The 20,893-nt window shown below is 32.3% G+C and overlaps 1 protein-coding gene across 2 annotated transcripts in view; it reads right to left on the reverse strand.

The window, feature by feature from the left end:
- The window catches only part of LOC145322692 (SET domain-containing protein SmydA-8-like), a 39,103-nt gene that overhangs the window by 13,859 nt on the left and 4,351 nt on the right, over positions 1-20,893 (reverse strand). Inside the window, exons 2-20 of one of the 2 annotated variants that reach the window (XM_080164903.1) lie at positions 20,551-20,616; positions 19,342-19,396; positions 18,821-18,880; positions 18,570-18,692; positions 17,511-17,593; positions 10,808-10,850; positions 8,901-8,974; positions 8,519-8,603; positions 6,374-6,459; positions 5,791-5,821; positions 5,219-5,298; positions 4,582-4,636; positions 4,264-4,294; positions 3,366-3,405; positions 2,887-2,995; positions 2,215-2,290; positions 1,567-1,615; positions 798-845; positions 6-98 (exon numbers count right to left, since the gene is read on the reverse strand). In XM_080164903.1, coding sequence (XP_080021029.1) covers positions 6-98; positions 798-845; positions 1,567-1,615; positions 2,215-2,290; positions 2,887-2,995; positions 3,366-3,405; positions 4,264-4,294; positions 4,582-4,636; positions 5,219-5,298; positions 5,791-5,821; positions 6,374-6,459; positions 8,519-8,603; positions 8,901-8,974; positions 10,808-10,850; positions 17,511-17,593; positions 18,570-18,692; positions 18,821-18,880; positions 19,342-19,396; positions 20,551-20,616 — 1,287 coding nt within the window. Of the gene's footprint in view, positions 1-5; positions 99-797; positions 846-1,566; positions 1,616-2,214; positions 2,291-2,886; positions 2,996-3,365; positions 3,406-4,263; positions 4,295-4,581; positions 4,637-5,218; positions 5,299-5,790; positions 5,822-6,373; positions 6,460-8,518; positions 8,604-8,900; positions 8,975-10,807; positions 10,851-17,510; positions 17,594-18,569; positions 18,693-18,811; positions 18,881-19,341; positions 19,397-20,550; positions 20,617-20,893 lie in introns of both variants that reach the window. The other variant, XM_080164904.1, reaches the window with a different exon arrangement.

A 20,893-nucleotide genomic window follows, 5' to 3' on the forward strand; every position in this document is an offset into this window, starting at 1 on the left:
CAAACCTTGCTTGAGCTTCAGCCAAATCTAAAAGAGTGATTCCTCTAGATTTTGACAATCCAGGTTCCAATCGGTCTAAAACTTGCATCAAGGCTGCGCTAGATAAATAATTAAAAAACAAATTATTTTATTGTTTTTTTTTACTTGAATAATAACCAGTTTAACGAAAATTAACAAAGCCATTTATTTTTTGGCAAAAAGAAATAAAATCTCATTATATAAATTAGTAACTTTTTTGTCTGTATTAAAGGATCTCGCTAATAATTGAACTGATATGGTTCTACTTTACTGTGAAGCTTCTTATAGGTCCTAAGATGGTTTTAGACTATTTCATTTTAAAAAATAAGTCTAGGTATGGTTTTAGGCTTTTTATTCCTTTCCATTTCCCTTTGAATATAGAGCCTTTAGATGGCAGGGACGCAGCACAAGTTTGGGAAAAAGAATTAAAATAGAATAATTCGTAAGTTTCTAAGAATCACAAAAAAACAAGAAAAATAGGAGATGACTTTTTAATGCTATTGATAATTTGTACTATTACATATTATAATAGTTATTTCTCGCATCGTATTAAAAACGGCTTTCCGCGGATATAGAATGTGCAATTATAAGAATAAAACTAGTTTTTTAGCCCCGAGGTGCTGAAGGCACCGGCTAAAAAACTGGTTTTAATCTTTTGATTGTACATTTTTATATTCGTAGAAAGCTGGATATAATACGATGCTAGACATAGTTTTTTATAGGGATGAGAACCGGTTCCTATCCACGGAATTCGAATGAATACGAGAAATATTATTTACCTAATTTTAATTTTATATTGTAGTTTCTCTGGTGTTAGTTGATCATATCTGTCATATTAATTATCATCAAATCTTAACATACAATTGACGCTGTTGACGCAGAAAAAATGGTTATTATTTAAATGAAAACGTTGACTATCATCATCTCTACTATCTATAATACAAAGTAGAATAATGTCTGTCCGTCCGGTCACAACTGAACGGTAACAACTGAACCGATTGGATTCTACTCTTCAGGGAATATACCTACTGAACCTGTGATGGTTTTAGGCTATTTTCTTGAGGGGTGGGTCACCCCAACCCCGAAAAAAATCACCAACCCAATTTTCTTTTGGTAGGCTACAGCAGTAGGTAACCTAAAGCAGTGCCTAATTTTTTAACAAATTCTGCAGTAGGTAGACTGTAGCAGTGCCTATTTTTTTCAACAAATTCTATTTAGGAGGGTTGACTTCCCCTTACCTCATAGGGCGAAGTCCCTGGAGGCTAAACCGAAACCGCTAGTATAGTATAAAATAAAAGCAAATAGTATAAAATGAAAGCATTATCAACTAACTATACATTCATATTTTGATATGATAATAAAATTTTTTTTATGGATATGGAAAAATTTAAATATTGCCTAATTCAATAATATAATCTTACACGTATAGTAAAAGAATTCAATATCACGGCCATTAACAGGCGCAACAAATTGCAAAGGTAATGAAGAACATCTATACAAAGGACGTGCAATTAAAGCTCAATATTTTCATAATTTCATGATAATTTCCTGAAGCCGTCAGTTCTTCCTATGGCAGCTGCTAAATGTTGTCGACATTCTAAAAATCAATTATAATTATAATTTCTCGTATTCATTCGAATCCGGTGGACAGGAACCGGTTCTCATCCATACGAAAAAACGATGTCTAGCATCGTATTATATCCACCTTTCTACGAATATAAAAATGTACAATCATAAGATTAATTCCAGTTTTTTAGCCGGTGCCTTCGGCACCTTGGGGCTAAAAATACTAGTTTTAATCTCATAATTGTACATTCTATATCCGCGGAAAGCCGTTTATAATACGATGCGAGAAATAACTATTAGCTATTCTGGAAATAGGTTGATATTGTTGATTATTATATACGTCCTCTATAAGTTCATACCACTTAGTTAACCTCACATATCATGATGTCTGACTGTAAGTAGTAGTTGCAAGAATATTTATTAGCAAAACTAGTTGATATATGGATAAAAGCGAAACAAGTCTATAAGTGTCTATCGTTCGGTACATCCATAATCCATAAGTAACAAAGCTCTTATGAATCATAAAATAAAAATCAGCCGTCTTTTCACTTTTCCTCTATTTCGTTTCAGACAGACGGACTGACGGACATTTCGAATTATAATTAGATTCTTTCTTTACTAAAAATTCACCTGTTAATAATGCATAATTTGGGTGTAGAATATCCGAATATTGATACATAACCATTTCTAATTCATCCACACTGTCCTAAAGTATCAAATATATTATTAAATTATCTGCCTGTCTGTACCTGGGGCGAGATTGCCATCCAAGACACCTGTGATGGTCCGGTCCGACAATCCAAAGAAACTAATGAGATCCAGATGTCTTCTTTTCTGTCCAAACATCCAGGCATTTGTCTGTCTGTATGTCTACCTATCTATATGTTTGTCTGTATATCTGTCTGTCTGTATGTCTATCTGTCTGTGTGTCTACCTATCTATATGTTTGTCTGTATATCATTCTGTCTGTCTGTTTTTCTACCTATCTGTTTGTTTTTATGACTTATACCTACCTGTTTATCTAAATGTTTGTTTTCTTTCTGTACTTCTGTCTATCTGTCTGTTTTTTCTATCTGACTGTATATCTGTCTGTCTATTTGCCAACTTATCTATCTGTCAGTATGTTCATCAGTCTGTCTTTCTATCTGTCTGTCAGTCTACCTATCTTTCTTTCTGTAATCCTTCTATCTAAATAGCTATTACCTATAAAAATTTATGCAACAAGCTGAATACACATCTAACTACCTATTTGCCTTTCTCTCTATTTGTCTATCTACCTATCTATCTGTCTATCTATCTAACCTGAACAATATTAGTTTGAACAGAGAACAATTTCATATCGATATTGTTAAATTGTTCCGGATCCATTTTGGAACCACATTTGATACACGCACAAACATTATCAGAACGTCTAAACAAAAGTTTTAAATCATAATTCCTTACGAACAATTACATCCATGCTCTTTCATTTTGTGGGGAGGGGGAAAAAGTTATTTTTTTCATCCTTGCATACAGACGTGAAACAATACTTAATCTAAGTTTACTTTTATGGCAAGGAAACCCAAACGCACGGTTGGACAAAGTAAGTTAGAGAGTTGGTTTTAAAGAAACCGGTTATATTTCTAAAGAACTTAAGGGATAAGACAATGAATGTTAAATTCAAACACGATGATAAACCAAACTACTAATTCTATATTAAATAACATTTTTGGGTACCAGTATAATTTACAATCTAATGTCCCCTCCCTCCCTGGTAATGGTAAAATTTTAAAAATAGAAACCTGACTGTAAAACCTTCTTTACAGGATTCACATCTCAGTGCTGAAATTATAATTGATTACTTTTCCAAAAGCTTTTCAATAACGGATAACTCTTATCCGTATTTTTTGATTGAAATAATTGTCCTATCGATTTTAAACTTTGCGTGCTGATTCCTGAATCAGCTATGCAAAGCCTCTATAGTCAATACCAAAAAAACCTTATGGTCATGAATTTTGTCTTTTCAAACTACAATATTTTGTAGGATATAATTATTCAATTATCTTGATTTTTGAAGTATGGACCGAGGACCATTAGGTGTAATTTTATAAGCGAGATATCTCAAATTGAATGTAAGTCCATATAAAGCATCCTGTATTTAGGTAGTTTTGGGATAGATTTATACAGAATTTATGTTCAAACTTTAATATTTTGAACCTTGCTTTTATGGATGTCGTCATCCTTTTTGTAAAAAACATTTGACCACTTGAAAAACATTTAATTAATTTTATTTTAAAACCGGAAGTATTAAATTTTTAATTACTTATTTGATAATATATGTATAGATTTAGTAAGGTAATTGTTTTTAATTAATCCTATTAAGAGATAATGTTTTGCTTTTTATCTGACAATATTACCCTATTATCCTATTAAAAATGCTTTAAGAGTATATTTATAACTGTTTTTGGGAGTGAAGCTACGTCAGAATGTCTTGCTCTTTATTCATGTTGCTCCTAACCATTAGGGAGGGGAAAGAAAGGTCAGATAAAAAGCCGGAAACACCTAAAGATATGTATAATGCTTCCTTGAAAAACATAATCAATTTGGACCAGCATTTAAGCTTCAGACAAAAATACCTTACTAATTTTATACATACCCATACAAACCAACAAACAAGCGCACAATTTCGACAAAATATACCTGATATAAAAGTTCCATTTTCTATAGGGTCCTAAATTTGAAAAAAAAATATGTTTTATTTTTGAAGTCAAATAGGAATTTAATTTGTTTAATTCTTACAGCAAAAAATCTTAATTTCTGAAGTTTTGACTTTACTAAAGTGTTTGATTGGTTTCACAATGATAAGTACCATTTTCTATTTTTCTAGTTAAACTATTTTAGAATAGTATGATTTTTTTGTGGTATACTGTCCTCCGTTTTGTCAAAGGACGTTGTTGGCCAACCCCTATACATGTAATTTAAGATATCTCAAAGAATAGTAAATATATAAATTGAGACCTGACATCTTTGACAAGAGCATGTAAACTGTTTTCCTCTTTCTAATATTCTTTGTCTAAAATACAAAAAAAAAGATATTAGGTAAGTAGTATAGCCATAAAAACTTATAAATTTTGTTTAAAAAAGAGGAATGTGCTACATTTCATCGAAAAACTACTCTTTTATTTATCTATAACTATTATACACATATCCATCTAAAAGTAGAATAGAATGCAACACTATCTGTCTATTTATATATATATCCATTTATCCATTATATATATATATTTATCCAACCATCTATTAATTTATCTATATATCAATTTACCTCGCTACTTATCTATTCATCTATCTAACCTTCAATATTTCCATCTATTTATATACCTTGCTAAAGTGGTGTAGAATGGTGGAACATATGAAATATAGACAGGGTCCCCCTTTTTATCTAGCTATCTTTCAATCTATCTATTTAACTTGCTAAAGTTGTATAAAATGGTGGAACATATGAAATATAACCAGGGCCTCACTTTCTTTCTATCTTTCTAGCTATCTGTCTATTTAACTACCTTGCTGAAGTGGTGAGAATGGTGGAACATATGAAATATAAACAGGATCCCCCTTTCTATCTATCAATCTATCTTTCTATCTTTATATCTACCTTGCTAAAGTGGTGTAGAATGGTGGAACATATGAAATATAAACAGGGTCCCCCTTTTTAACATCAATTGTGCAGATAATCTAAAAATAATTAAAAATTAAAGCAAGGGTGACAAAAATTACACAACTGCTATATTTCATACACTTACAGGTTTTGGCAAGCTATCCTCATTTGTTGAAAATTATTTAAGACTACTATCTGATGCCTGGAATCCATTACTTAAGAACAGGCTATTGGCTATGCAGCTGGCACTAATACCTCCATCTTATCACAGGAACAAAAGCAACAAAATGGGTGAATACGACAGTTATGGAAAGCTTTTTTCAGGTTATTTTGAGAGTAAGGAGTTTGTTAAATGTGGAAGAAAAGCAGTGATGAAAACATTAGAAATAGTTACTTTTAGTATTTTTGTAATATAAATAATGCTGTAATGGATATTTCAGTATGGCCTTGAAACCGATTAATATTTGCTGGATTAGAACTGATTCACAACCATACTGAGAAATTTTGTATTGCATTGTATTACAGACAATTTCTCGCAAATATTAAAATAGAAATCATAAGAAAATTACCTTTAAAGAGTAATCTTTCTGGAATATAAGTCTGAAAATAAGATAATGTTTTTTTTAATATTTAAGTTGGTCAATAGTTTGTCTATGAAAAGATCAGCTGTCTTTTATATAAGGATATGCATGGTAATAGTTATTTCTCGCATCGTATTATAAACGGCTTTCCGCGGATATAGAATGTACAATTATGAGATTAAAACTAGTTTTTTTAGCCGGTGACTTCGAAGTCACCGGCTAAAAAAACTAGTTTTAATCTTATGATTGTACATTTCTATATTCGTAGAAAGCTGGATATAATACGATGCTAGACATAGTTTTTTCGTATGGATGAGAACCGGTTTCTATCCACCGGATTCGAATGAATACGAGAAAAGACATTATTAATTTTTAAAGTTCTAGTTTTTTACTTCAATCTACAAATTTACGCACAAATAAAAGTAAATAAAGATCAGTGTGAGATTAACCTATTTATCCTATCTATTTGTGTAACTGACGGTCAGACAGACAGAAAAAAAGTGTATTATAGAGTAGATTCGCTACTAAAAAACATTTTTCATTTTACTATCCCTGTATTCTCGTAATTTACCTGGCATTGGGGATGCATGAGTGATTTATTTTTGCTACCCGCGGATAGAGCCCACACAAATTCTCCGCACATCTTTGGGCTAGTACCTATATCAGAAAGCTTGTCTTGTTCTAGTTTTTAAAATGATACCTTTGAATTTTGTGTTGTTTATATAAATATATATATCTTAGCTTATATCTTAATACAATGGAACATGGAGTCATAGACTCATCCAGTTTTTTACCCGTCGCTGGGCATATGCCTAAATTAGAAAGCTTAAGTTTAAGTTTAAATAATAAAGTTTAATAAATGGTAACTATAATTTTTGTATTTTTGTACATTTTATTGTTTTAGCTTGAACCTAAATTATTGTAAAGCCTTAAAGACTTCTAAACATTGATACAACTTACTCAAAGTCAGATATTGTATAATGTCGATATTGTTACTTGTCGGGATAGGGAATGCCATGATGCATTAAAAGGCAAAACTCTTAGGACTTACAGCAAGGTTGATGCAATCAAAAGGTTGGTTTGTTTAAGTGTAACTTTAAATGCACAGCAGAAGATGAAAGAGAATAGTTATTTATTGCGTCGTATTATAGACAGCGAATATTAAAAAAAGAATCTATAAGATTAAAAAGTTTTTTATAGACCCAAGGGGCCAAAGTCCCAATCTAAAGAATCTGATTTTTATTTTAATGTTCATAAAAAATTGTCTGTACTACGATGCTATACGTGGTTTTTCAGTATGGCTAAGAACCGGTTATAATCCAACAGATATCAATTGGTTTTGAAGCCATACTGAAAAATATCATACGAGATTATACATTGTAATACAGAAAAATAATAAATGGTATGCTATTTCCTAAATGATATCTCAAGCTTCATTCATGATTTCAGAAAAAAAATCAATCACGTCTTTAACGGGCAGGGATCTTGTGGGACAAGACAAAATAAATTGTTGAGCACCCCAATTTATGATAAACAAAAATAACCCTTCTAAAGATTAAAATTATGTGTACAAGTATGTCCAAATCAATCAAGATCTAAAATAAAAGCACCCAAACTTTTTAAGCCAATGAATGAGAAAACATGTTGATTAAAACTTTGGGTACCAGTAAAATTTACAGTCCAATGTTTCTCTCTCCTTGCTTACCGGTGTAGGGATAAATATATATCCATGGTCTCATTCCTACCTCTCTGAAAAATCTAGATTGGATTGGAATATACGTGGATATTATGACAGGTGAAAATTTGTCGTCAATTTAGATTGCTTATATGGACATGAATTATTGTCCAATTCGTTTATCAAGTAGGAATGAAGGGGATAGGGGAGGGGGGAAGGTTTATTTAGCCAGCTACAAGTTTCTCTTTATAAGAGTACACGATAATCTGATGTAAGATCCAGGTAATAATAAATCCAGGTAATAATAAATCACCCTATACCTATTTCTATATTTTTATTTTCATTTTTCTAACCCTGTTTTTGTAGAGACTAAAATGATAAATTGTTTAGGATCATGAAATCTCAATTCCTATGTCTGAACAGTTCCCTTGTTAATATTATGAAAATATACCTCCCCCCCTTTCTATGAGAATCAGTTAGGACCTCTAAATGAATATAGGATATACGTGGATATATTGACAGGGAAAAATTGTCGTCGATTTAGCTTGTTAATATAGACATCATTCATTGGATAGTTCGTTAATCCAGTAAGAGGAGAGGATATGTGGGTATCCTTATTTTAGCCAGCTGTGAGCATCACTTTATCAGAGTACATAAAAATCTGGTGCAATATCCAAGTAATAATATAGGCTGAATACCCATTTTTATCAAATGAGATAATATTTTACAATGCTGATCGAAGTATAAAGAATTTCCAAAAATATATGTATGTAAATCCCTACTTCCTTTCAATCGCTAAATTTTTAATATTTTACAAAATCTGTTGCTTTTATTATTTTATACTCACTAGCGGTTGCGTCCTTAGCATCTAGAGGCTCTGTAATCGAAGTGGGAGGGACGGGACATTAAAAAAAACCTTAAACTATTTTAAGCCTCCTATAAAAAAAGATAGCTTAAAACCATCCAGGAGCCCATTGAAAAAATTGTTGCGGTGATAAAAGAGATCTTAATGGACAACAAAAATAATGAGTGTAAATTTACCTGAAATGTGTTTGTATCTATGATAGCCAGTATCTCTAGCATTAGTTCTTCATCTATCATATTATTCAGTAATTCAGAATACGACCTTTAACAAAATTAGATAATGTTTTTCCCCCAGAATGTCTTCAAAACCAATTAATATGTGCTGGATTAGAACCGGTTCTCAGCCATACTGAAAAACACCGTATTGCAGACAATTTCCCACGCATATTAAAACTATAATATTCATACCTTACTCCATTAAGCCAATAAACCTTCCCTGGAATAATGAGAAGCTATAGTGTAAAGGAGCACCATATCGGTTTACCAGTTATAGTTAGATCCTTCGGTACAGACAGACATACTGTTACTTTTATATAAGAATTGTGGAAAAAATAGCCACCTGGCTTTTTCTTTATATTCTTGAAAGTTGGGTTGTTTTCTTCTCTCGGCCATATTTGATGATAATTTTATGCACTAAAAAAAGTATGTTAACAAATTAAAAGAAATTTATAGAAAAAGAAAATCACGAAACCTTTTACATATTCAGGATACTCTTGTGTAGTTTAGTTACCCAACAGTCATGTGCAACCCTAACCTCTAGCTACTTTGTAGAGAACGTCATTAATTTGGGACACCTTCTTAAAAAACTTTTGCCTCATTAAAAATATTTTGCGTCACTAAAATTAGCGAGGCTCGCCAAAAATTTAGAGGGGATAATTTTGCCTCACTATTTTGCCTTCCTATTTTAGTGAGGCAGTGATTAAAAAAAAAAATTCTCAAGAATTCACTTCTGCTTACTAGACAATGGTATGATAATAAAGACGATCTGTTTTAAGACTTTGGGTCAAGTCAAAATACGCTATGGCCATTCAATCAAGATAAAAGTATTTGGACTTTCTGTAGAGAGCGTCATTCATTACGGTGACTTAATTGTGGACACCTGCAATACTCGGCGAGGGTGAGGTAATAAAGAGTAGGTCTCTTGAGACAGCGAGTCAAGTACTTGTACTTGAGTGTGGACCTAGAGCTGGCCCTGGTGCTAGCATACAAAAGTGTCTCGTCCTACTCCATGACTACTTAGGTCCAAACACTAAGAAACTATGGCTACACACACACACACACACAAAATTGTAATTTTTGTCAGGAATACAGTGATGTAGTTGAACCAAAAAAAACAAGATCCAACGAATAAGATAACATTAGTATAAATCCTTAGGAACTGGTATAATTTACATTCAATGTATCCTTCCTCACTGGATGTGATTTTACTTTTGAAGAAAAGAACTTTTCTCGTATTCATTCGAATCCGGTGGATAGGAACCGGTTCTCATCCATACTAAAAAACTATGTCTAGCATCGTATTATATCCAGCTTTCTACGAATATTAAATGTACAATCATTAGATTAAAATCGTTTTTTTAGCACGTTGCGCTCGGCACCTCGGGGCTAGAAAACTGGTTTTAATCTTATAATTGTACAGTCTATATCCGCGGAAAGCTGTTTATAATACGATGCGCGCGAGAAATAACTATTCTTTAAAGGACGCCTGCAAGAAATAACACGCTTTAACTGCTGAAAGACTGCCACAAGAAGACCCAATACCCCAAATTTAAAGCCTTCAGCTTCAATTACAAAAAAGTTCTAGGCATTTCTAAATAGCATTTTATGTACAATGGAATTTTTGAAAGATTTCCAATGCTCATAAAAGAAAAAACAATATTAAATTACGTTGCCAAGACATAAAATTATAACCTTATATTTGTCAGAAACTTAGATTGCCTGTAACTGATTACATTTTTACAATAAAAACACCACATTTCATAGTTAAAAATTTATGAAAAAAAATCGATTCAAATTGCATTTTTAAACGAAAATCATAGCGGAAACAAAGGGGTAAACTAATACAAGCTTAGTTGTGATTGGTTGTTAAGCTGATTCAGCCTTCTGATTGGCTACAGTACATTCGTACAACGCAAGTAAAACTTAATTTTTTTTAATGATTTTGACTATAAAAATGGGTATTTTTATTGTAAAAATAGAATTAGTTACTGGAAACCTAAATTTATGACAAAAATAAGCTTATAATTTTGTTTATAGGCCACGTAGTTTAATTTCAAAGTTTTCAACATGAGCATTGCAATTCTTTCAAAATTTTCATTGTACATAAAATGTCATTTTAAAATGCCTAGAACTTTTTTGTTATAGAAGCTGAAGGCTTCAAATTTGGGGTATTTGGTCTACTTGTGGCAGTCTTTCAGCAGTTAAAGCGTGGTATTTCTTGCAGGCTTCCTTTAATTTCAATATTACCTTGTTATAAGTTGGAAAATCGTTTTCTTTTAACAGGAAAAACCTAAAAATTAAGGACTTTAATAGAATACTTAAAAAGGACAAAATTGATAGCTTTAGGAAAATATATGAGCCACTACCGTTATTTGTAGCTACTCTATGATTCAGTTCGTTTGCTTGATGTGTAGAGGATTCGGGATTTTCTATTTCTATTTTTTATCTTATTCTTATTATTCTTCTTTTCTATTCCTCCACTTCATTTCAATGAACTTTTGTCCATCCATGTTTTTCTGTATTTTGCTAATTATGGATGTTGTCATCCTTATTTTTAAATTAAGGTATATCTTTAAAAGAACCAAATTGTATCGTCTGGGATGTCCTTCAAAGCAATTAAGTGAAGAAAAATGTAGTCAGATACAGGGGCGTCCAAGCTTTTTCATTTTGGGGGGGGGTAATCACCTCATTACCCCCCCCCCCTTGGACGTCTATGGTCAGATAGTGAAGAAAACAAATTGTAGAGATGCTAAACAACACAACTTGTGAAAGTTCTTAAAAATTATTTGGAGCAACATACTGGTTTTAATGAATGATCCAAGATCTACATTATGTTTGCAAATATCAGCATATCTTTCATCGAGACTTTTCTACACTTAGGCCATGTATGTCCGTCTCCCAGTAAGGAAAGCTATGATCGACAATTTAGGCATGAAAGAATTGTCAAACAATATAAAAACTTTTATGGAGATTCTTTGCGGTGGCCCGTAAAGTGCCTGGTTGAGCACAGAAAACCCATCACAAAAATGTGAGGAAGAGGTAGTTTTTCATCAGTTCAAACATGAAACCGAAAAGTATGATTTGCTGTGGAAGAAAACTACTATTTGTAGATTAGCTGCGCTACTAAAAAAGACAAAGTTAAAGAAAATTGTAGAAATTTAATGACTTGTAAAAGTTTTAACTTTTTTTCTAACTTTTATACAGAAAAAGTTTTTTATTTATTTTATTAGTAAAGCTACCCTTTAGGCTTAATTGTTTGTTAGGCTTATATGGATTCGTTGTGAAGATTTTTCTTACACATGAGTATCTACTCCGTAAAGGTTTGTATGACTGTTCACCTATTGAATTTTTTAGTAGCAAAATATGTCTGCTTGCACTTCTGTCTGTCTGTAACATAAGGAAAAAGGATAAGAGGATGAATACTCACCACCTTTTCATGGTAAAATACTACTTCCCCATCCCTAAATTTTTAAAATCATCAAAATATGTCTGCTTGCACTTCTGTCTGTCTGTAACATAAGGAAAAAGGATAAGAGGATGAATACTCACCACATTTTCATGGTAAAATACTACTTCCCCATCCCTAAATTTTTAAAGAAAATTTAGCAGACGAAAATCAAAAGCTCCCCAGGGCTTTTTGTATGTCAATCATAAATAATAATGTGAATAAAAAGAAAAGCAATATTTAGCAAACAGCCGTGGGTGGTCAGAATCAGCTGAATGTTTATTATGAAAAAAATTTCCCCCTTTTTAGAAATAAAAGGATTCATCTTTCATGCACAATTTTTTTAAAATAAAAATAAATTCTTTGTAATTTTTAATTAAAACATTAAAACGACAATATCTAAAAGTAAAAAGTAAAAAAAAAATTTTTTTAGATGTTGTTATTTTAGTATTTTTTATATTTAATAACAATATTTTCTTTTTATTTTTAATTTAAATATTATATTCTAATTATCAAAACTTTACATATTAATTTTGTAATCCTCCCATTTGAAAAGTGGTGGAATAGCAATAAAATTTAGCGCGGCAACAGCGCTAATTAGGCCCCTGGGCCCACTGCCTGTTTTCGTCTTCTAGTTGCTTCGATTCCTCTCTTTTATTTTTTTCTCTATGGTCTGTAATGAACTATGAACCCTTTATTTTTTTCCCTTAACTTTTTTATGGTTTCTTGACATTTGCTTCATTTTTTCTATAAAAATACATTCATAAAGGCTTTTATGAATTTCACAATATCATTTTATTGACGTGTTGATTTATCATAGTTGTAAAGAAGCTGCACACCTAAAAATGACATTTTATAGCAATAATAAGTTAACACTAGTGTAAAAAGAAAATGCATAAAAGAAAATCCTATATGCCTAACATGGTATTTGACAGACAAAGAAAAATTTATTGTCTTCATATTTTCTTTTTGCATTATGTTGGGCCCAATTTATATACCACCCCCCCCCCCTCTTAAACCTCTTATATTATCTTATTTGATATAGCAAAGCATCAGTATGCAATTGTATTGCAAAACACAAGAACCAAGAGACAATGGTTATGCAATCAATTTGAATGGAATAAAAACTGTTTTACAAAAACAAAGGGGTTTAGGGGTGGTTTATTTAGGAATTTTCGAGGTTCTGTGGGATATTGTTGGATTTATTATCCAGGATTACTCCAGCAGGCAGGATACTGCCAGATTCAGATACTCTAGGGTGGAAATACCTTCACCTCCACACAGGTATCCCGGATCACTCCAGCAGGCAGGATACTGTCAAATACAGTTACTCCAGGAGAGGAATACCCTCACATCCACACAGGTATTCAGGATTACTCCAGCAGGATAGATACTGCCAGATTCAGATTTTCCAGTGTATGAATACCTTCACCTCCAGACAGGTATCCAGGATTTCTCCAGCAGGCAGGATACTTCTAGGTTTAAATACTCTAGGGGGGAATACCTTAACCTCCAGACAGGTATCCAGGATTTCTCCAGCAGGCAGGATACTGCCAGATTCAGATACTCCAGGGAGGGAATACTATCACCTCTACACAGGTATCCAGGATTACTACAGCAGGCAGGATACTGTTAGATTTAGATACTCCGGAGGGGGGAATCCCTTCACCTCCACACAGGAATCCAGGATTACTCCAACAGGCAGGATACTATCAGATGTAGATACTCCGGGGGGGGGGGGGGTAATACCTTCACCTCCATACAAGTATCCAGAATTACTACAGCAAGCAGGATACTATTAGATTTAGATACTCCGGAGGGGGGAATCCCTTCACCTCCATACAGGTATACAAGATTACTCTAGCAGGCAGAATACTGCCATATTCAGATATTACAGGGAGGGAATACCTTCACCTTTACACAGGTATCCAGGATTAATCCAGCAGGCAGGATACTGCCAGATTCAGATACTCCAGAGGGAGAATACCTTCACCTCTACACAGGAACACAGTAATAGTGTCTGACTGATTAGGACGTAACAAAAAAAAAATAGCCAATGAGAGGCCGTTATTGACCAATAGTAAAATTTATAGTGGCCTCTCATTGGCTATTTTTTTTTGTTACGTCATAATCATTCAGACACTATTACTGTGTTCTCTACACAGGTATCCAGGATTACTCCAGCAGGCAGGATACTGCCAGATTTAGATACTCCAGAGGGAGAGTACCTACACCTCTACACAAGTATCCAGGATTACTCCAGCAGGCAGGATACTGCCAGATTCAGATACTCCAGAGGGAGAATACCTTCACCTCCACACAGGTATCCAGGATTACTTAAACTTGAGCTGGCCCTAGAAGTGTCTTGTACTACTCCATGACTACTTAAGTTCAAACACTAAGAAGTTTTAGCTTTACTTTTTGCTATTGTGTATTTTTAAGATGTGAAAATATGCGTGCGGAAGTGACTGAACACCTCTCCAGAGAGTTTAGTCAGAAAGTGTATTTATAGAACAATTGTGTTCTAAAGAAACCAAGGTAACAGGGATCGATATTTAGAAATATTTTAATATGAATATGGATGACAACATCAATACGCAGTAAATAATTATGGTTGGACAAACGGACAAGACAGTTATAAAGTAGATATTCAGTGGCCAAAATAAAGTTTAGAAAGGTAGAGACAATGTGAGTATTTATGAGGATAATTTAATCATCATACATGGGGATATGTATTAATTTATCATCCATTGTCTTATCCCTTACAATCCTCCACATTACTTAAGTAACTAAGTTATTATTTCAAAGCAAAATTTATTTATTTTAACTTTAATGCACTGAAAATCTTAGAAGTTAGATTTTATGCAAAGAAAATGTATATAATTATACACATACAGTTAAGAAATAGGTAGAGTAAATAAAAAAAAGCAAAAGGATCACAAAATCCATAAAAGCGAAGCTCAACAAATCTGACAAGCAAACAAAAAACCACCCCAGAACTGTTAATAGAGGAAACTTACAGGACTACTTAAAAAAAAGACTTGATGACAGAGATGTATTACTTATAACAGAGTGCCTAATCAACACAGAAATCATTATTCTAAAAATAAGACTTTAAAAATATATTTAAATAAACGTCTGGAATTACAGATAAATTACAACGCTTTCCAGTTAATACCCAATTGTTACAGGAATCATCATATCAGGATAAAAACTAAACGATCTTGACGGTATGAAAGCTTCGCTGTTAATAAAGAAGCAAGATAGAGATTAAGTTTCTAAAGCCTTGAGTAAATACAAAATTCAAGTTAAATTGTAAAGAAGGTGTATCAACTTTTTCCCTTTTTATTTAAGATAGCTAGCCGGTTCTTTTAGTAAGTAGTAGATGTAAAATTTTTGATAGAATTCAGATATGCAATCGGTTTTTTTGTAGACCTCTTATTTTTTAAGTAATTTAAGTTTTTTAAAAAAAATAATTAAGTCGGTTTTATGGTACTAAAACGCAACAAAATAAAAGAAGAAAATGGCCAGTATGAACAAAAATAGTAAGATCTTTAATTTGACACCTTACTTTTAAAATTCTGTTGAGTAATTATTGAAGAAATCAAATTTTTTAACCTCGGTTTAATCAAAACTTTGAAGTAAAATATAATCTTCCACAGGCATAAAAAATATGGGTTCATATATACCTTTAGAATCAGAAAAATATTATGAATCCATTGTAAGCAAAATTGAAAAAAGTAAAAAATTAAAATAATAAAAATGGCCTAACGTATTATTTTTTACAGGTAACACTTAATTGTAAATATTAAACTAGCCAATCACAAGTCTCAAAAATTGACTAATCGGGAAGCTTAACCTCAAAATCTCAACCAATAGATTTGACAAAAAAAAAGGATAATGTTCATAGAATATATACAATAGATACTACAATGAAAATAGTGATACTTACATAACATGTAAAGAACGAAAAATTATGAACAAATATGCTTCAATCTGTTTATAAACTTCAAAACAATGCAGTTAAAAATGCTTTATTGTTTCTTGTGTTTAAAAAATATCTGTTACATTGTATGTATATTTATTTAGGTTTATTTCAAGTTTCAAGTTTTCAAGTTGTTCAACCCTTTAAAGCCGAAAATTATAATTCTTAAAATAAACTTATATTTTTTATTATAGTTTTATAAAACTTTTTCAATTTAGCTTACAATGGATTCATAATATTTTTCTGATTCTAAAGTTATATATGAACCCATATTTTTTATGCCTGTGGAAGATTATATTTTACTTCAAAGTTTTGATTAAACCGAGGTTAAAAAAATTGATTTTTTCAATAATTACTCAACAGAATTTTAAAAGTAAGGTGTCAAATTAAAGATCTTACTATTTTTGTTCATACTGGCCATTTTCTTCTTTTATTTTGTTGCGTTTTAGTACCTTAAAACCGACTTAATTATTTTTTTAAAAAACTTAAATTACTTAAAAAATAAGAGGTCTACAAAAAAACCGATTGCATATCTGAATTCTATGAAAAAATTTACATCTACTACTTACTAAAAGAACCGGCTAGCTATCTTAAATAAAAAGTGAAAAAGTTGATACACCTTCTTTGAAAATCTAATTTTGTACTTGTAGTAGCAAAGCTACTCAGCAAGTAGTTTATATAGGTCTGTGATGCAAACACACACCATATTTAAATACTCGCTTGATCTCCTTCAAAAAGTGTTTATGAAGCACTGAACCAATGCTTTATTTTTTACATTCAGGGGTGGTGGAGGGGGGCGGGTGTTAGTTATTTCCTCCTATGCCTTATCCCTACTGAGGGCCCTAACCGTGCATAGCCTAAACTTGCGGTGACATGACGCCACTGGGCGAAAAACCTTTCTTAATTAAAAATAAGGGGAGGGGGGTTCTTTGCTCGTAGCGTTACAAAGTAAAGTGTCTCAAAATCAGCCATGTGACGTCATAAAAATGAGGGATTATCCATCTCTTTTTTGAGGTTTTCTTTCCCATCTCATCTCCCTCATTTTTATGACGTCACATGGCTGATTTTTAAGGCACTTTGATCCGCTACTCTCTGCTCGCTTTGGCACTTTGAGAGAAATCGACAAATTTTCTTCATTTGAACCCTGCGTTATAGTATATTTTTCTTCTAATCATTTTTACTTGGAAAATATACCAAAGGAATTTTTTATCTTCATTTATTTCCTTTAGTTTTTTTTATAAATGTAGTAAATTTATATTAATATTTAGCATTTTAGGACCACTTTAAAGAGGGGAGTGGGATAGTCGACCACCGCCTAAAATTATAGTTTGAATTAAAGCAAAAACAATTGGAGGAATGTGGGGAGAAATGGGGACGATATCTCATGCGAGAGTGGAGGCACCCTCCCCTAAAAAGATAAAAAAAAACCTTCCAAGAGCTTAAATGTATGTAAAGTTGAGAGAGAGATTTCCTGTACAGACAGAAAGACAAACATCCTGTTGCTTTTGTATAAAAATTACCTTAATGGAGTAATAATTCCTATTAATTCAGGGTCTTCCTTAATTTTCGTTCCAAGATTATTTGTCTTTAGTATTTCACACTCCTAAATCATATAGCGGGATTTATGTCCAACCAATAATGTATTGACCATCCAATATAAACAAGGATGACAACATCCATAAAAGCGAAGTACTGAAACGGTAGGACAAACGGACATTAACACTTGTATTGTGTTAGAACTTGATTATCATAATATAAATTTATAAGAGTCAAAGCAAAATTGTAAGTAAATTTGTTGAAAAACTGCTTGATACAGGAAAATTTTTATGGACATACTTACATTTTTAGAACTTGATTATAGAGTTGCTTCGCTTAATACATTATACTTTGTTGTCCCAGGAATCAATATACCAAAAATCAGATCAATCCGATGATTAGATCACATAAAAATTTGTTGTTAAAAAAGTAAAAAAAAATCAACATGTTTAAAATGGACGTACGGACATTTTGGTAATGATTATAAAGTTGCTACGCTTTCTAAATCGTACCTAATTACTAAATGAATCACCATGCAAAATTTGAAATCGATAGGACAATTCTAACATGCCTAAATTAACGGAAAAAGCTATCCGTTACGGACGTACGGACGTACGGACGGACGGACGGACGTACGGACGGACCGACCCTAATTATAGAAAAGCTTCGCTTTTAAAAAAAGCCAATTTTCTGTACTTTAACGAGTCACAGCACCCAAAAATTTAGTTTTCAATACAAAATAACAGTTTCCCTTAAAATGAATAGCGAATACAGAAAACAGAAAAATCAAAATAATCATATTTCTAGTTATTATTTCTAGTAACCATTCTAAACTTAACCTAAAGTTTTTATCTCTACCTGGATAGGTATATGAATTTTTCTGATCATCAAATGAGAACTTTTATCAGAACAACCCCACCCCCTCTTTTCGAATGAGGGTTAAAATTACTGTTTTTCTAAAAACCTCTTCTTTTGTTTCTTCTATTGCTAAAAGCTTCCCAGTTTATACCATTGTAAATCAAAATTAACTTTTGTATCTGTACCTGGATATGTGGACTACTATTCTGGCAGGCAGGACCACACAGTGGCACCTGACAACTAGAACACTGATAATCAAAAGCTGGAAAATAGCAGCCAAGACATAAACTCTTCTGATTGCCATCTTTCTGCAGCATTTATTAGTGAAAATTTTATTTCTTTTAAGTCCAGTATCAAATGAAAATTTAAATTTTTTATTTTAGTTAAGTATATTATACAAGATAGTAATAAAATTGATCACAAATTCCTGCATTACCATAGGACCGAGGAGGGGACCCAAAACTGCTGCCTCTTCATAAAGCACAAGGTCTCCTGCCTAAAGAAAATCAATACTTAGATAAAACATAAGAGAATTAAAAATAGGAAAAGGAAAAAAAGACTTACGGGATAAAATATTTGATGATAGATTGCTCTACAACCCCAATTATGATAAACATATTTACTCTTTCTGTAGAATAAATTAAAATTGGAAAAGTTTGGATAGTTCAAGTTGGCTTCAACCAATTAAGAATTTTAAGTGTTTTTAAACCAACGAATGAGAGAAGATGTTAAACAATCTTTTGTTAACAGTTTAATGTTTCCTTCCTCCTTAAGAAAAGGGAGAATAAGAAAGATTAAAAAAAATGTTTTTGTATATAAAAATACATTAAAAACTTTGGCTGTGAAATTATATAAAACCCAGGATCAACAGATATTCTAAACTAAAAACAGAATTAACCTATACCTCTATAAAAAAGCACTGTTATTTAAGCAATGTTATTGAAATAGTGAATTTACCTTTAGATCTTTATCTGCTACTAAATAGTCGCCCAGTTCTGCAGAATGTTTTATTCTATAAAAAAAATTAATTCATAATATGAAACAATAATCATCATTTGAAAAAAAGTATTGTTTTTTATTTGTAAGTGAACCGATTGGGTTCTCCACTTTAAGGCACTATAAATATGTCCAATGATGGATGCTTCTTTCCCCTAGATGTACTTTTCTCCCCTCAAGCCCAACTTCTTAAAACGCCTGTACTAATCATTTCACAATTTTGAGGTATTTTGTTAAGGCGGGAATCTGATTCCCCTCCCCCCACCTCCATTTTTGCGTGAATACCCTAATGGGAAAAGTCATTAGTGTATTAGACCTAGTTATCCTGGAAATTACAGTTGTCTATGTTATTTTGGAGAAAGAGAAATGCATCACTGACCAACCAACAGAGAAATATAAAATTAACCTACTAAAAAGTTTAATGGATAGATAGATAACTAAACGCTACTTGTTAATCCTCGCACTAATCTCTATGGCAAATATAGCTACAGTTTTACTGTGGAACACCTGCAGTTAATGGTCGACCATAAGACAAAATAATATAAATATTTCAGGTCTAAGATTAGAAGCGTGTACAGTAAGCCGATTTACAGGGTGGTGTAAAACCATGAAGGGTAAAAAAAAGAGGTAAAGCAGGTTTTCCTATTCCCTATTTTTTATACTATTTATTACAGGTGAGTGTAGATAATGTTATTGTTATCACAAATACAAATAAGCAAATATCAATAAGGACACCTATTTTATTGCTTGAAAAAGTTTAAAAGTCACAAACTTGATAAAATAATTTGAGGGTGTTGCATAACTACATATTAATGCTAGCTGTTGCAAATTATGTAAGAAAATTATCTAAGTAAAAACTAAAGGTACATATATTCTATTCTAAAAGATAGTAAGTAGTATGTGTGAGTATGCCCACAGGGGGAAGCGAGGGCAAGGGCAGAAGCGAATAGATTAGGGACAGGTTGTGGACGGTTTAGCTACCCCAGCAAGGGAAATAGAAAAATTAAATAAAAAATTTGTTCTGGTTGTATGTGGTATGGTGCTTTTGATCTCGGCTTGTAAATATGTAATTTCATCTGCTCAAAGCAAAAGCCTGTCATGGTCGGAGTGACTTGAAGTGGGCCAATGCTGTCTTGCAGATAAATCCTGTCTTCAGGCAAAATTTAATACCTGAACGGCCTGCAGACTTTCTTGTGCTCACTCCAATCTGATTTCTGGTGCTTCTCAGAACAGTAACTACAATTATTTTTAAAAGTTTAGTTTCATTGCAAAATCCACATCTTTAACCAGGGGTCTTTAGGATAAAACAATTGAAGTTCTATCCAATGATACCTCTTCTGTAGATGAAAGTTATTGGTTGTAAATTTTGAACACTACCATATGAATGAAAATACAAAAAGTTTCAAGATGGAGCATGTTATTAAAAGTTGGTACCTATAAAATTGATACTCCAATTTCCCTCTCGGGGACAAAATAGCCTCTAGGATAAAACACCCTAACAACACTTACTTAA

Source organism: Acartia tonsa, chromosome 6 (assembly GCF_053477335.1).
Source record: "Acartia tonsa isolate MP-2025a chromosome 6, ASM5347733v1, whole genome shotgun sequence".
Taxonomy (NCBI): domain Eukaryota; kingdom Metazoa; phylum Arthropoda; class Copepoda; order Calanoida; family Acartiidae; genus Acartia; species Acartia tonsa.